At 46.6% G+C, this 17,924-nt stretch overlaps 1 protein-coding gene across 1 annotated transcript in view; it reads left to right on the plus strand.

Annotated features, from left to right (window-relative positions):
• The window catches only part of CACNA1E (calcium voltage-gated channel subunit alpha1 E), a 439,591-nt gene that overhangs the window by 109,468 nt on the left and 312,199 nt on the right, over positions 1-17,924 (plus strand). Inside the window, exons 3-4 of the mRNA XM_004461851.3 lie at positions 7,811-7,916; positions 8,827-8,966. Of these exons, the coding sequence (XP_004461908.2) occupies positions 7,811-7,916; positions 8,827-8,966 (246 nt within the window). The remainder of the gene's footprint in view (positions 1-7,810; positions 7,917-8,826; positions 8,967-17,924) is intronic.

A 17,924-nucleotide genomic window follows, 5' to 3' on the forward strand; every position in this document is an offset into this window, starting at 1 on the left:
GCAGGGTCAGGGAGTTGGGGAGGTGGGTTGGAGTTCTTTGGTCTAAAAGCAATGAAAAGTGGAATGTGGCTTCATAGCTGTGCTTAAAAGGGTAATGCCAGGGATCTTTTGTTTTCAACAACTGAGTCCATTGACCTCCATAAGAGAGCCGTGGTACCAACAAAAAAGAAGGCCTTTTGGGGGTTTTTCTGCCTCTTTGTTATGTTCTAGATATTGCTTTCTTTGTCTTTCATTCATTAGGTTTTAAGTCTTTAGGAGTAGGTGTAATGGCATTTCCATCTTCTTGACAGCCAAGGAGGGAGAGAGAGAGAGATGTATATGTGTGTTCAGGGCTGCCTGTCAGATGGTGAATTTGAACAGAGGCAGCTGTTGTCATGGTGATGGCAGGTTGCATCCCACCACCATGGAAACCAAAGTTAAAAAACTGATGTTAAGGCTGGAAGTCACATGATGCAATTTTGTTTTGTTTTGTTTTAAAAAAAGTGGTTTGGTTTTTCAATCTGATCTGATATTTTTTTTTTTTTTTTAAGGAAGAGCTTGGGTGGTGAGAAAATTGCAATAAGGAAAGCAAAGCAACAAGATAATGAAATGGGGCAACATGAAGTATGCAGAACCTTCCACCTCATTTTTTCTGCTTATTAACAGTGCATTCCTCCTGCCACGGGGGTGGGGAGGAGGAGAATAGTGTGAATTTCTAGATGTGCAGCCTGCGTCGTGTGCTGACTGTTCACATGGAGAGGCCCTGGGCTTAGCCCTGCTGCCCTTGGGGGGGGTGGGTGGCTCCCTCTTTGCTGATCAGCCCAGGGTGGAGATTGAAAACCTAAACATAAGGACTGAGAAAGGAGATGGAAATAGAGTTGAGGGCTTGATCTATCCCAAATATGAGGGTGGTCCAGAGATTGATAAATTCAGAAGATTGTTTATTGTCAGGAAATTGGAAAATCCATCTGTAGCCCCTGGGAACCTCAAGGACTGTGGTTTCCTCTCTTCAGTCTCTTTTCTGGGGTGGCCTCCTTTGGCCTGTAGACCTGACCTGCGAGGTCAGCTAGAGGAGTGACTGTGAATAAATCTGGAAGGAGCCCATTCAGGAGCTTATCAGCCTCTGGGACTGAGACTCCCATGAGCCTCTCGACTTGGGCTGCCTCCACTGTGTGGCCAGGAAGAAGAGCTGGCACCTGGCCTGTTTTAGCAGTGTTGGCTTTAATTTCATTTTCATTCTATGAAGGCTTGGAGAACTACACTCATGGCATGTGTGGATAGGCTTGGGGCCAGGAAGGGTGAGGAAGATCATCATGGAGGCAGAAGCACTCTGCTGAAGCCCTGCTCGTAGCTGTGACTGTGTCGAGGCTCTCGGTACCAGGTCCCAGCTTGGCACTATTACCTGTCCCTCCAAGACAGATGCAGCTTTATCAGGCTAGGGGGATATGATCTCACCAGCATGATCTCACTGCATTTCCATCAGGGCCTGTAGAAGCAGGAGCCGGACTTCTGTCATGGTTCTACCCCTCCTGTTCTTAGCCCTGGCCTATGGGTGTGATTAATGTCCTTTCTAATCATTGGGAGAGATTGCATCAGAGCCATCAGCTCCATAAATCCTCCTCTGGGGACTGGTGTTTGGATGTGCTCTCCGTATTCCCAGGAGGTTCTGGGCCAAATGTCTTTGCTCTATTCCCGGAGGCCCATTACCATCATTTTCTTTTAAATCCCTAATGGGCTGGGTCTCTTAATGTCAGCCTGTGGCTATAGCCAGCCAGTCAGCCCACTCCCAGAGGTTTTGACCACTAACAGATGCTTTCTCCAAGGCTTCAAGCCACAGCAGATGCTTAAAGACTGATTTATTCAGATAATAAAAATGACTGTGCATTTGTGCAGCACCTCACAGTTTTCACAGGGCTTTCATATTTATGTATCATATTAGGCTTTGGTCCCTTTTGAATTTCTCATTCGGTTCTGTCGATGGCAGTTGCCTTCCCCTGACTCTATAGTCTCACGTTGGGGCAGCGTTTGCAGTGAGAGCCAGGACTCGGTTTTCCACTGCCACTATGTATTCTCCATTACATTCTAGGTCTCAAGGAAGATTCTGCTTCTTCTTATATTAAAAAAAATAGCTTGAAAGTCTTGGATAGCTGTATTTCACTATTGTTCATATATAAAATATCTCTGGTATAGTACTATGGGAGCACCACAGACTAGACAGGGGCCTCTCCCTAATTCTGTCCTCAAGTCAAAATCCCACTTGTTAGAATGATATTTATATGCAGGTAAGGAAGGTGTGCAGAGACAGGCACAAAGACGTCCTGGCCTCATTCTGAAACTCTTACATCTCTTAGAATTAGGCATCCAACAACAGGAGGCTGGAGATATGGAAAAGAGAAAGAACTTTCTGTGGGTAGATTGTTCTGGGCCTTGTGTGAGGGGTGGAAAAGAGGAGATTGATACATGCCCCAGAGGCTGTGGCCTATTCCAGACTCCCACAGGAGTTTACAGGAAGCGCCCGAGTGGTCGCAGGCTACTCCCCACAGAAGCTCATCCTCCATTAGGCCTCGAGTCAGGGAGAGAGCACAGCATTTCTGTCAGCCTGCCTATCCCTGGTGGTTCTGCAGCCCCTTCAGAGCGCGTTCAGTCTCCTTAGTGTTCTGAGGTAAAAGGCTCTGGGAGGAGACAGCTGAGAGCAGAAGGGGCTAAGAGACACCTCCTGGTAGGATGGATGTTTCCCCTGGGGCCCCTAGATTGGCTGCATGAGGCCTGCACCTGAGAAGTGGTGACGGGCGGCTCTCCTGGTTGGGGGAGGGGAAGGGCTCTGCTTGGGGCCTGGCCCTGGCTCAGCTGACAGGCAGGGCCAGCGCTGCCCCCGCAGCCCACGGGTCAGCCCTCTCCCTTGCCCCAGCTTTCTTGTCTTCAGGAAGGAGATGAACAAATGGCAGGTGTGCAGGCCGAGCTGCACTGCTCAAATTAGCTGTGTTGCCAAGGAAACTAGTCAACCATTCGAAGGAAAGAGCATTGGGTAAAGGAGATAAATCAATAAGCAAACCTATTTTTATCATTTCCCTAATGATTGTCCTGAAGCTGCTAGATGGAAAGGGAGAGTTGGAGTGACACAGGTCCTCGTTAATGGGCTCAGAGGGAAAGAGGAGTGAAGGGGTGTGTGGGGAGATTGCCAGGAAAGTTTATGAAATGAGGCCTCTAGCGAGCAGACAGACAGGTGAGGGAGATGAGGCATCTTTACAGGTCTCGAAAGCACTTCCATGGTCATTTCCTTATTGGTCGGTTTCCTTTATTTTCTCCCATTTGATCTCCGAATTCTTGTGCTAATTTCCATGACCCACACCTTCTTTACTCTCAGGTTGGGATGGTTTTTTGTGTACATTTTTTTTTTCTTTTAGAGTAAACACAGTTTTAATTGATTTTATGATTATAAATTAATAATGCTCATTGTAATACTCAAGACAATGCGTAAAGGAGTAAAGAAGAAAGTGAAAATAACCCTACCACCCAGAGAGAGCTCCGTATCCTTCCTGCAAAACAGATTTTTTCCTTTTGTCTTTTTTTTTTCTTCTTTTTTTTTTTACTATGAAAGGGATCTTCTATGCATGCTGGTTTCTTCTTTTGAGTAGGTAATGTGTGTACACAGTGTCGAGTACAAAAGTTCAAATGGGTATACAATGTAAAGAAAGCCTGGGATATCTTTTGCAAGGATGCCTCTGGCTCTGGTTTCCCTATGTGATTCATTTATTAATTGATTGATTAATTGAAAACAGTTATTGGGTGCCTACTCTGTGCCAAGCGCAGCACTGGGCACCAGGGATGCCGCAGTGAACAAGACCAGCAAAGCCACTGCCCTCTGGCTCCCAGGCTGCCCTGCTCCATTGGCTCCATCTGTTCAAGATCTGAAAACACAGCAAACTTGAACCCCAGGGAGGGATGTTGTTCTCCAAATTGTGCTCAATGCCAGACCGAGAATGTAATGGAAGTCACTGAATTCCTGGACAGAAAGAATCACAGTGCTGGACAGACTTCCATCCTGCCTCTGATGGATGGTTACCAAGGATGTTGTGCGTGGAGTTTCCTTTGACCCCTCCAAGGCCCATCTTTGCCTGACCTGCAAGGTGCATTAGCCTGACCCATGACCCCTATTTCTGGGCCAGGCTCTCTCCTTCAGAGATGCAGCAGGGCCTTTGCTCTGAAGTGGGAGTGGTGCCTCTGAGTCAGGACCCGAGGGCGGGAGGGAGCAGGAGAGCTCCAGACCGGAGCCAGCAGGCGTGACCACAGCCAGGTCTTTACACTGGTCCTCAGCGGAGCTGCCCCTCAAGGGAGGCCTCGCATTCATTCACACGTTCTACACCGGGGAGCCTCCTAGGCGTACCAGCACTGCCAGTGGAGAGGTAAATGTTAGTTCTTATTCCAAAATACAGTTTCTTGGGGCAGATAAATATGAGAAGAAATAAATAAAATTCCACGCAGGGGCACAGGGAGAAAGCTTTACAGAGAAGGTGACACTTCAGCTTGGTCTTGACATATGACCAGAAAGGATAGACAGGCCACTGCAGACTGAGGTGAGAGCTGTTCTTTGTGCTTTCTTCAGAAAGAGAGGTTGAAAAGAGAAGAGAAAAGGGGTGTGAAAGAAGGTGAAGGGACAGAACCCAGGCAGAATTGGATGTTCCCTCTGCTCTCCCCTCCTAAGAGTTCTCTGTTCCTGTCCTTTCTTTCATCCAGTCCACAGACAGACAGGAAACCCCATGGTTTCACCTTTTTTGCTGGATGAGAATCTCACTTAGATTCTTAATTGCCCCAGACATGAATTCTCCCTGAGGTCTAGATGATCTGCCAGGCCTGGAGGGATACCCTCTCAAGGGTATGTGCATTTGAAAAGGTTCCAAAATTATAAGCCAAAGGATTGCCACTCCAATAGAATCTTTAGACATCAGGCAGTAGGCAGAGGGTTTGGCTGGGAGCAAGTGGGAATGAGGTCTTTTCAAAAGCAGTTGCCAGATTCCCACCTCTGGGTTCTAGCTTTCAGGGCCTTGGGTCATGCCAGTCACCGGTACTTCAGGAATTCTTAGCCATCCAGATGCCTGACCAGTCATGGGAAGTCTGACTCATCAACCCTCTGCCCTGAGCATCCTCGGTGTTGGAGGCCACGCTTCCTGAGGCCTGCCCCGTCTGTGTTTCCGGCACAGGCCTTGTATCGCCGTGCTTGGCCATTCAGGGCTGACTGCACTTAAGGGCCAGCAGAGGGCTATGTGTTTAGGTTACTTGACTAGGAAAATGCAGATGTGGAAAGGGGAGCAAGGAGGGTGGGCAACAGAGAAGCCAAGGCAGTCCAAGCCAGTATTGCCAGAGTCAGGGAGGCCTTGGAGGTGCCCAGCTGCCAGGACCTGACTGGCCTGCAGACTCAGCACCTGGCACCTGATGTACACCGAGGCCTGCGTTTATCACAGCCAGGTTTTCAGGTGTGTCTTGGGGGGACTTGTCCTGAGAAGATGGGCATGCACATTAGAAGGGCACTTGGGGTGTGTGCTGCCTGCATGTTTTGCCCTAGGGGCTGTGTAGCAGTTTGATATTATTGATGAATTCCAAAAAGAAATATTGGCTTATGTTTGTAAACTGATCTTTTCTTCTGGGCATATGACATTATATTGGATTAAGAGGTTTACTTGATTAAGGACTCAATTTGTAGGCATTGAGTCCCCACCCTTTGGTGGGTGGGGGCTTGCAGATTTGGAGTTTTGATGCTGAAGCCTTAAGCTAGAGCCCCAGGAAGTCAGCACGCAGAGGAAAGAGAAGCAAGCCCTGGGAAGAGAGAACTTGAGCCAGGAGAAGAACACAGAAGAATAGAGACATCTCCTTAGACACGGCAGAAACCCAGGCAGTGATAGACCATCACCTGATAGTCTACAGCTGATCTTGCGGAGAAAACAGAAGAGCTGAGCCCAGAGGAACCCAGGAAGCCTGAACCGTCTCAGACATCAGCAGCCATCTTGCTCCAACATGTGAAAATAAACTTTGGTGAGGGAAGTAACTTATGCTTTATGGGCTGGTAACTGTAAGCTCCTACCCCAAATAAATACCCTTATAAAAGCCAACCGATTTCTGGTATTTTGCATCAGCACCCCTTTGGCTGACTAATACAGGCTGCCTTGGTACCCAGGTATGCTGAGGCCTCTCCATGCAGTAAGGCTCCCCTCTGCCTGGGAAGGGTTAAGCCCCGTGGGGTGCAGAGGCCGGGGGCTGGTTCTGAGGTCATTGGAGCCCCATCCAGTTGTCCGATCTGGTCGCTGAGCCACAGTGCCCAGAGGCTGGCAGGACTATCCTGGGGTGTGTGTCCTTTGTGAGCATTGGGGCGTGGGAAGGAGGGAAGGCCATCTGCTGGAGGAGGGGCTGGGACTCAGCGAGGCAAGGAGAAGGGGGAGGAGATGGCGCTGCCAAATGAAAATGAAAAAGACCCTAGGTCAGTATGCAGCCAGCCACCTCCTTGCTGCCACCTCCCTTCCTAAGACCTGCTGGGGCGGCTCCCGGCCACTTGCACATGCCGCCTCTGCCTGGGTGGGGCAGCCTTCCCTGCCCCCTCCTCAGAGCTGCCCTGCATGTTCGTTTAACCTTGGTACGAACGTTATGGCGGGAGTGGAGGGACATAAGGGGTGTGTGTGTGATGCGCCCTCCTTCTGTCCTTGCTGGGGAGGCCTCTAGGCCCTGCACCCCCTTCAAGGCAGCCTGGGTATGTGGAGCGACAGGAGAGAGGTCCTTCCCATCCCTCCACTTCCCCAGAGCTACTACTCTTCTCTCTTGCGTGAATTTCAGAATCCGCCAGAACGCAGGCAGGACCAGTGGCAACAGCTAGCTCGTGTTTGTCATAACAGTAGTTTCTGAGTGAAATCGATGGTGCAGTGACTGCTGTGGGAGCTGGTGATCCCCTCTTTCCCTCTCTTCTAACAGGGCCCCCTGACCTCCTCCTGAGCTTGCATCAAAATCTTTCTGCTGGAATCAGGATGCTGGCACTTGATTCGTAGCCCTGGTGTTCAAAAAGGCACAGGGAGCCCCCTCACCTGTCTTCAGAAAAATGTAGCAGAATAAAGGCTGAATTCATTATCCATTCATTTGTAGTTTGGTTTCTAGAGGAACGGGCTTTGCTCTCCTGAATTCAGACTCATGAGGTGTCTCTTTGTTTCCTGTAGATACAGAAGCTTAGGGGAAAATAAGGTGGGGAAAAGCAAGCTTCCCGCCCCATAAGTATCTTTCTGAATTGGATATTAAAAGAGAAGGGGGCTCATATGGAGAGAATTGTTCTTTTCCAAGGCCTCTTTCTTTACTCGATTGAGCAGGGGTTCTAGATGAGGGGACTTGAGATGCGAGTCCTAGAGAAAGCCAACCAACAGCCACAGCTGGATCCTTGTTAAAGTATCTGTCTGCATTCCAGTGGTTGGGAATCTGCGGGGGACAGGCAGCCTAGGTGACTTCGGTCATCTCTCTTCCTCTCGTCTCTCTACCTCCATTTCCAGCCCCGGCAAATTCCCAATATGTTGTTGAATTCACTAAGCTCTGTGGGGTATCTGCCACAGGTCTAACTCTGTATTGGCTACATACTTCCTTTTCTTGGAGAAGTTGCTTTGTGTCAGAGCCCAATCAGAAGTGACTATGGTTTCATATGCTAAGGACTAGCCACTGTCCTGTCTGCCTGCTTGTTAATGCAAATCTTTCAAAACGCACAGACACAGTGTGGCTTCGTATACCTGTGTATTTACGCACATGGCCGTGTGGGTGTCTGCATCCTTCCCTCTCTGGTGAATTTGTTCCTTAACTCCTCCTTTCCCACGCCATTTGAGTACATGATCCTGGCCACCATCATTGCCAACTGCATCGTCTTGGCCCTGGAGCAGCATCTACCTGAGGATGACAAGACCCCGATGTCCCGCCGACTGGTACGTGCTTCCCTCCTCCTCACCTTTCCTTCTCCTTTTTCTTCCTTGGTTTTCCTTCTCCCTTGCTCCTTCGAGTTCCCACCTTCTCTCCTTCTTTATCCTACAGTTCTGTGGAGAGTTTATTCTTAGCTAAGGGAAAACTTAGTGGCAAGCGCTATTGGGATTTACGAGAAAAGAGGAATCTTTTTAGCACCTGATCCCAAGGAGTTTTGAAGGCATTGCTAACACCACATGGCAGCCAGACAAGAAGAAAGGGAGGGTGGCACAGGGTGCACTTGTTTTGCTCCCCTTTCCCCAGGGACTTCTTAAGTAGAGAGAGAATAAAAAGGGAGGGTAAAGGAGAGAGAATGGAGGATGCTCAAAGTCTATGTTTATTCATGATCATGAACTTCCCAAATGCTTATGCCCATATTAACTTTAGAGACATGATTTGCGTGTCTAATGTATTCTCTCTAAAAAGAGCAAATTGCTTAAAATCCCAATGTGTGGATAAGTGGCTCCAATCTGATTGCCTCTGGATAAGTTAAGCTTCCAACTTACATGAAGGCTAGCAGTGGAAGGCTAGTCTCCTCCAGGACAGGACCGGGTGACCAGTGATCATCAGGGGAGGAGGCCTGGTCCCCAGGTCAGACCCCCACATCCATCTGTTTCCACAGTTGGTTCCCCTGGGGCTCCCCTTGTTCTTGAACATGCCACGAACCATGGAGAGCCCGCAGCCCAAAGTCTGCCTTCGTCCCTCAGCATCCTCACTTCCCATCTGCACTTGGGACTGGCCCAGCACAGGTGTTCAGGTGTTCCTATAGGAGAAGAGAAAGGGTCAGAGCAGACGGGGTGGCCAGGGCGTGTCCTTGCCTGTGTCTGGTGAAGCACAGTCCTCTCTTACTGGAGCCTCTGTTCCCTGTCCCCACAGGAGAAAACAGAACCATATTTCATTGGGATCTTTTGCTTTGAAGCTGGGATCAAAATTGTGGCCCTGGGGTTCATCTTCCATAAGGGCTCGTACCTCCGCAATGGCTGGAATGTCATGGACTTCATCGTGGTCCTCAGTGGGTGAGTTCACCGCCTCTTTCTCCTTCACTTGTGGGCCTGTGGCATCGTGAAGTGGCTGGTGGGGGAATGACAGGGTGGCATCAAAGCAGAATGTGGAATAGGGGCAGAGGAAAAAAGTTAGAGGCTAAGATACCTGAAGGGGAGGTGGGAGGTGCTCGGTGGAGATACCTGTGACCTTAGATGGAGGCCCTGGAACTCTCAGCAAGACCTGCTGCTGCTGCTTCTGACTTCCCATTCTGTGCTTGGCTGCTGCTGAACACGTCCTTCCCTGGGGCGGGCAGTTTCCCAGCCAGCCTACAGCTTGTCCTTGCCTGAGGGATGCCCCCAAAAGATGGGTCAAAAGAGACAGTCAGTTGTAGTTTCTTTGGGGTGTTAGAGAGACTCCGGCCATATTTTCTGAACTGATAATTGAGACTCGTGTTCTGACAACAGGATTTTTAATGACTTGCACGTCTACTAATATGAGAAAGTATAAAACAACTTCACATTTCAACTTTTGATAAGACATTCCTTTGGAAATGAATGCAGCCCTATGCCAAGGGGGGCTGACCTAACACAGTTGGCACCATGGGCCTTGGGAAGGGTGCCCAGGTGGTGGGCAGGCGTCGCCTTCCTGCTGGTCTTTTTGTCAGGCTGTTCTTGTTACCTGCAGGGAGGGGAGTGGTCCACCCCCTGAGGGAGGCCACTTGGATGCGAGGAGCGTGACATGGAAATCCCCCTATCCAGCACCTGACAGGCACTCATTCAAACCTGCTACGAGCAAAAGTAGAAAGTATGGGGTAGAAAGGTGAGGAGGGGCATATAGGTAGCCAGCTATTATGATTGAAAGGGGAGCATTTAAGGTGAGAAAAAGGAAAAATTTTCAGGGAGTAGCCAGGGGAATTGGGATAGGTGGAGTCTGAGAAGGGTAAGGGCGTGGAGACATTTGCGTCCGCTTATTGTCTTGTGAAATAGACATATTTTGACCTGTAAGCCAATTGTGATTCCAATAATACACTGGAATATATGAAAGGAAGCTTGTAAGCAAACCTTTCAATATAGGGAATAGATAGATAGGGATGACTATTCATGTGTAAAAATATTCATTGCTTTATAAAGGACTTTCTGAAGTTTTTTTTTAATAGAAAATTTTAATACTGCATTTTAAATATGAGTTCATATATAAGGATATAATTTCTATACAGTATTTTGAAATATATTGTCATAGTAAACAGAGCACACCTGGGGCATTGTTTTAAATGACCTGAAAAGATAATATATTGTTGTAGAAAAGGCCTAAATGAGAATCTGAGCCATTTAGAAATGTTATGATTATGTCTAGAAGAAAAGTACTGTAATATATATGTATTACATGTTAAGATTATGGGAAATCTTGGTCCCACTGAGTTCTGTACATATCAGAGACCATTTGAAACTTCTTGTCTGCCTACTTATTTTTATTTTAAAGTTTTATTTGCTCATAAAAGAAAATATGGAACATACAATAAAGTCAAAAGAAAAGAAAAATGTTCACTGATTAAGAAGACTTCATTTTGTGGTACAGCCCTTTTTTATTCTAAGCATGCTCTCTTTTGTAATTTTGCTTTTTCTCAATATGGTATGAGCATATTACATGCTACTCCATATCTTAGTAAAAATCTGTAATGGCTGATAAGCAGTACGTGAAAGATATGTACACAGAGTATCTCTCTATTTTTGCAGTTATTGGACACAAATTGCATTTTTTTTCCTATTATAAATAATGATTAAAGAAGCTCCAATGCATATCTTTTGGATGTCAAATTTTAAGGGGCATTTTGACAGATTGAAGCAGTCCACAGGACAATCATGACCATGACAGTGAGGAGAGATGGAGGGGCTGGGAATGAGAGCTGGGAAGAGAAGACTAATCAGAACAGTAATCACTGCTGTCACATACAGCTTGTCACATAGCTGAGTGTGCCATTTGTTTTGGTTTTCCATAGGGTCCTTGTGCTAGAAGCCTGTGCGCACACGGTGCACGTGAGAGGGCGCAGGCACTGAGCTGATTGGTTGTCCTCTCTGTTCTCCCCATGCAGCCTCACACCTCCTTTTCTTAGCGGCTCTTAAAGCCTTGCTGGCTCTGCAGATTGCCTCTGAAGGTCACGACTGTCCATTGGAACCAATGGGACTTTGCTAGCCCTCTTCCCAGAGATCTTCCCAGTTCTTCAACTCTCCTTAATTCCCATGTGAATGTGCTCCAGGGGGAGGGGCTTGGCACTTCGAGACTCCTGCTGAGGGTTGTGGTTCTTTCTCACAGGAATGAAGAATCTTACAGGAATGAAGTCTCCTATTCACTCAGTGCTTTCATCTACTGCACATTTTCCACACCTGAACACCTCTAAGATCAGGGGTTGTCTGACAGTTAATGTCATGATATAGTTTAATTGGCAGCGTTTTTTCTTTTTTTCTTCCTTAATTGTACATAAAATAATGGGGCATCTTACAATTGATGGGATCTTAGATTCAGTGAAATATGTAATGATATTATGTAAGGCTCATAACAACCCAGGGAGGCAGGCAGAGCAGGCATGACAGTCCTGTCTTAGAGATGCGTTGTCTCATTCTCGGAGAGTTTGAGTCGTTAGTCCAAGATCACCTCATTTCTTGATGTCGGATCCAGGAGCTGAGGCCATACCTTTTGATCTGGGGCCAGTGACTTTAGCCCTGCCTCATGCACAGTTCTCCAGGCCACACAGTGCTCCCCTTTGTCTTCCCGACACTTGCACTCTCTGCAATCCCTGCTGACACCTCTTATTTCCCACCCAATCTCCGGGTGTCACCTCACATTTTCCTTGTGTGCACAGGAGGAATGACAGGTGCTGGAGCACAGCACAGTGCCTAGGGGCTGAGGCAGTGCAACTTCTCAGCTCTCAGTATGACAGGAGGGTGGGGCGGTGGGTGCTGAGGTGCCAGACAGAGCTGGCTCAGGGTGAGACCTGTCATTGATCTTTGCTAGAAGGCAGGTAGTAGGGGCCCTGGGCCACTGCATTCAGCCTGCCGATTCTGACTTTCTGAACTTTAGTTTTCATAAGCCTGTAAATTGAAGAGTTCATGGTTTAGAAAGTGCATTTAGGTTCATTACTTCATCTGATTATCATAGCCCTATGAAAAGGATCTTTTTATCCTCATTGTACAGATGAAGAGACAGAGGTTCAGAGGGAGTACCTGACTTATTTGTAGTACTCTAATACTGCAAGTTCCTTCTTCATGTTCATTTTCTCACCCTGTCAGTCACCTCACAAACTCAAGAGCTCCATGGATCTGTAGCTCTGAGTGCAAGTCCCTTCAATTCCCTTGAAGCACTATGGGGTAGGACAAGGGAGGGGCATAATAGGCAAATATTCCCAACCTAAAGCTGAGGTTTCATGGTGGGTCGAAGAGGATCAGAGCCTCATATATTCATCCTAAGACTTTTCTCTAAGGACTTGGAATAAAATCCCTGCTCTGTAGCTAAGAAGTTGTGTTATTACTTAACTCTTATCATAACGTGATTTAAGGCATAAAGCCAGGATCCGAAGTTCCAGTTGATTTTTTCCATTAATTGGTTTGTTTGTGTGTTCATTCATCAAGTCATTCTTTTATTCTGTGAAAGGAGCATTGTGGAATGCCGAAACAAACGCTGAGCCCAGAAGTACCAAAGTGAATGTAATTTCTGCTAAAAGACAGCTAATGGAATTTGTTATTACTTTAACAAACTTTTACCTTATGGAACTTGGGATCTCTCTTGTATTGGCAACAATCCAGGAGATGCTATTTCTAAACACTTGTCAGGTCACCCGGAGAATTCTAAATTATTTGATGTCAATCATCATTACACATTAGTCTTAATAATAACTCATAGAATCTGGAATACACGGCAAGTGGTAGGGGATGGTGAGAGCTCAGTGGCTCTCGTAAACCATGAAGAAGAGGGAAATAAGGGAGAGCCTTATTCATCCCTTTATTCTGTGTCTGGCATACAGTAGGTACTCCATGAATGCCAATTGAATTGAATCACATTCCCATCCCTAGATTCTCTTGCCATCAAGAGTGCCGAGAGGGGCTGAGGGCAGGGAGGGTTGTCTGTTTCCAGCTCTTCTTCTTGGTCTGGCTGAGCCACGCAGTATCTACATTTCCCTCACGTGTTGGGACTGTCCAGCTTGCTCGCATTTTGATCATTCTGTGAGGGAAATAAATGTTGGTAGCTCAATCTCTGGGCCACCAAGAGGTGTTGGGCTTCCAATCATTTGCATCTTTCCCACAGGTTGTCAGTAGTTACCACTTGGGGACTGCTTCCTGGAAGATGAGGCGCGGGTAGGGTAAATATTAAAAACCCAGCTTCCTAGAGGAGGCTAATCGATGAGCGGAGAGGCGGACAAGGAGAAAGCGGTGGTATCACCGGGCATTTACCGTAAAATCAAAGCTGCTGTTGATTGAGCCATATGCCAAGGATGACTTAGATATATCATTTCAAATCCTAAAAACGGTACCACAATAAATACTAGGACTGACTGTCCATGCCCCTTCACAGATGAGGAAGCTTGAGGCACAGAGGGTTTAAACCACTTGCTCAAAATAACAGTACGGTAAAGCCAGAATAGGAACCCAGGCCTTTTTGCCCCCAGCGTCTGGGCCCCGCCTCTAAGCGACACCACTTCCCAAGCTCAGTGATGGTACCCACTGCCCCTGTGTTGCCCTAGAAATTTAGTCTTCTCTCCTTATTTCCCTGTGCTGCTTCAGATTCAGTCCAAACGATGAGAAGCATGCTGTCCCTTTCGATTTAGGAAATCTTTATTTTCAATTGTGTGCTAAGGATTTGATGATATATTACAGAGCCACTCTTGTCTGTTTTCCCGTTAAAAAGCAAAACATGTTCTGCCATCGGTGTTGCTGGCTGTGCAGTGAAAGATGGCCGGTTTGGATTCTTCTCTGCTAAGGAGTGGAGAGTACAAACTGGGGAGTGGGTGGGTGTATCTGAGCCCGGGGTTTCTTTCTCCTTTCTCTGCTGAGGTTGTTATCCCAGGCACCAGGCAATCATCTGTCCCCACCAGGCTGTCTTTCTCGAACTCATTCAAGAGGTGTGCTTACCCATGATGTGCCAGGCACTGGGCAAGGTGTGGGTGGGTGGGCTGAGGGTTCCCCACCAAGGGGAATATGGCCAGTTGCCACAAAAACCCAGAAGAAGGGGAACTGGGGAAAGCTTCCTGAAGGAAGTAACATTTAAAATGGGATGTGGAATGTGGACAAGTAGGGCTTAGACAAGGAAGGAGCAGAGCTTTTCTGTGAGAAAGCATGCCGTGTGCAAATGCTTGGGGGTGAGAGAGACAGCGGGGCACTTCTGGTCCCTTGGTGAGTGGAATAGTGAAAGACAAGCCTAGAGAGGTCAGCAGGGGTCAGTTTAGGCCATGCAGAGGAGTTTGGACTTTATCTAGAGGGTAGTGGGGAGCTGCTGAAGGCTTTGGAATGATTCCTTCTAGCTCTGTTCTGGAGGCTGCGCTGGCTGTTCTCACCTGAAATCAGCTTTGCAGAAAGGGCAGCATGCAAAAGAGAAGGGAGCCATCTCCAAGTCCTGAGCTGCAGTTTGATAGAATGGGGATAAACATGCAGAGAGAGAGACGGCAAGGAGGAAAAGGAACAGGAAAGACAAAAGCTCAGGAAGCACTGAATTGCTGGGAGCTGTCATTGTATGTGCCCAGACTCCTGCCAGGGGCGCATACTGTGTGGTTCAGCCTGAAGCCTGTTGGTAGGGGGAGGATATCTGGAGCTAAATATATATCAATAGGTATTTTTAGAGGGTTTTCTGTAAGGAGGACGTCCTAATACACGAGCTTCCCCAGCAGCTAAAGATCGAGGAAAGCACAGTTGTCCTCGGGGAGTGCCGTCTCTCTGGTGCTGAGAATGTGGGGGAGGTGTTGCAAATGCAGTCCCGGGGCCCCCAGCCCGATTTAAATCTCTGTGACAATTGTATGATAACACTTGGTATATATATAGCATCTCCACGCCAGTGCCTGGCAAGATTTTAGAGACCTGCCATTTACTCATCCTCCCTGTTCAAGGTGGGTGAAGGGGAAAGGACGATGCAAGGAAAGCATGTGTGGAGGAAAGAGGCAGCAGAGCTTTGGAGGTGGGGAAGCCATGGCTGAGTGAGGAGATGTGAGAGGCTTGGGGCTGCTCAGCAGCCGAGTGCCTGAAAGGAGCAGGTGTGGAGTGCCTGGATGCTGATGCTGGGGACCTCTGCTAGTCCTGAAGCGGTGGCCTGTTCCTTTCTTCTCGCAGTGTAGTTGGCGGCTGCTCGTCTAATGGACCAGCGCTGCCTCTCCTCACTGCCTCACTTGAACAGGGAGGATGAGTAAATGGCAGGTCTGTAAAATCTTGCCACGCACTGTCATGGAGATGCTATATAAAGACCCTTCCTAGTCCACACCGGGGGAACAGGACTACGACTTGCAGCAACGCCTTTTGTCAGACAACATTATTTCTATTCCAGTCACCATTTCCCCCCAGATGGGTGAGTGATGGGAAAGAGAGTTGGAATATGGAATTTAAATTCAGGAGAAGAGCTGGGTGTATTAGTCAGGGTTCTCCAGAGACGCAGAATAGACAGGAGATATTTGTGTGTGCATTTAATATGTATATATGCATACATAGATATGTTTATTAAGGGATTTGTTATAGGAATTGGCTCACAGAACTGTGGGGATTGGTAAGTCCAAATTCTGTAGCACAAACCATGAGCAGGAAACCCTGATATACGTGATCCCGAAATACCCAGCGTGTCTGAACTCCAAAGGGCAGCCTGCACACTGGAAACTCTGATGGAAGTAGAGTTGAATTCCCTAGGAGAAGCTGGCTCGCTAAAGTAGAGGCAGAAATTCTTTCTGACTTCTGAAATCCTTAGTTCTGGCTCCAACTGTTTTGATGAGGAGACTCCTGTCATTGTGGAGGGCTGTCCCCTTTGCTGATTGTAGATTCAATCAGCTATAGATGTAACCAACTGATTATAGAGGCAAATCCATCTACAAAATACCTTCACAGTAATGACCTGGTCAGTGCTTGATTGACCAAACAAGTGGACACCATGAACTAGCCAAAAGGACACATGAAGTTAACCTACATGGTGGACAAAAGACCTACTAACTCTGCTATTGAAGACCTCATTTCCTTCAGGGATACTCCAAATGAAAGTCCAATTAGTAATTGAGTGGCTGTTGAGTTGGGATTATTCCTTGGGTAGTAGGTGATTTTTTGTCATATATGTCATCTGTGTCTTTGTATACCAAGATTCATCACTCATTCACTCCACAGATAGTTATTGAGCACCTACTATGTTCTAGGTGCAAGACATAGGCGTTGGGGTGTTTTTTCTTTCCTTTAAGTTTTCTTGTTGCCACCCCCTTGGATTGACAGAAGTTTAATCTGGATAGAACTGAGCAGGGGCCTAAATTGGCCTTGATGTCAACCAGGAGGAGGGAAAGCCAGAATGAGTGGAGGAAGCTTCACAATACCTGGGTGGTTAGATTTGGGACTTTCTTTTCTAACTTTAAGTGCTTTTAGGAGTGATACAGGGGAAAAATTATGGTAGGGTGCTTTCTAAATCATTTCTTCTTCCGGGGCATGGATCTCCTATTTTAAGGCATGTATATCAATATGTGTGATAGAGGCTGGTGGGGGTGAAAATGTTTGCAAAACAGAGGTGGATGTAGTGCAAATGTTCATACTATAGTTTCACAAGATTGAATTGAGAACTAAAGAAACTTTAACTGTCCAATTTGTGGATGATATATGTCTCCCCACATGGGTAGAGATTTGTGTACTTGTGTCTATGCTATAAATATAGTCCACAATTAAGTATAAATGTATTAGCGTGAAAGTCAGAAAATAGCGGATACGTTGATTGGAGAGAGGCTACCAAAGGTAAGGCATGAGGTGGAGCAGTGGAGATGTTAAAAGGACAAAGAGGGTTTGCTAGTCTAAGAGAGAATATATAAAGAAAAACTAAGTCTGAGGGTAGTAAAGCTTTTAGGATTCATACAGTCCTAAATTTTAGATCAGGAAGAATTACACATTTGTTCAACCTTCCCTTATTGATTTGTTTATTTATTTATTTTTCACAGAAAAGAAAGCCTGAGGCCCAAGTGGTTAAGCAACTTGCCCAGGGTCTTAGAGGTGCCATGTGGTAAGCTGGGGTCTAGATTTTGGTTTGTGTAATTACAAATCTAGGACAGGGTTGCAGTTACACTCCATTTTCCCTAGTAGCGAGAAGCTGCTGCTTCTTTAATGTGTTCAGGTCATTTAGCTGGGGATGTTAAAAAATACAATTCTTTATTATTTGGCTGGGATATATATATATGCCACTTAAATGGACACAGGATCTACTCTAATGAACTAAATGTGAGTCGGAGCCTTGAATTCCAATTCTGACCCTAACATTTGTTAGCTCTGGGACACTAAGTGATACGTAAACCAGCTCAGACTCAGCTTCCTTATTTTAGAAATGAAGGTGATTAGTACCTGCCTTGCTAGGTTTTTTATGACAGGCAAAAAAGGTAGTAATGATGCTGATGACGTCTGCTTTCATTTTACCAGGAGCTTGCATGTATTATTTCAAATATAGATGCTTTCATATATTATATAGTTGCTTTCATATGTTATTTTAAATATAGAATGCAAGGCAAGGCAGATAGCATCTCAGTTATACAGATGAGGAAACCAAAACACAAAGAAACTAAGTGACCTGCTTGAGGCCAAATAGCTACTAAGGGGAGGGATTGGCATTTTAATTCTGTTTAATTTTAATTCTAAAGCTGACCCTATATCTACTGCACAGCACAACCACTTCAGCAAAAGTGCTTTGAAAAACAATAAAATCATATCCCAAATCAGTGAACAATAATACCTTCTCCCAAGACAGCAGTGTTAGGATGACAAATGTTAAAATATGCTTAAAGCACCTTGAGT

This window comes from Dasypus novemcinctus, chromosome 13 (assembly GCF_030445035.2).
Source record: "Dasypus novemcinctus isolate mDasNov1 chromosome 13, mDasNov1.1.hap2, whole genome shotgun sequence".
NCBI classification, from domain to species: domain Eukaryota; kingdom Metazoa; phylum Chordata; class Mammalia; order Cingulata; family Dasypodidae; genus Dasypus; species Dasypus novemcinctus.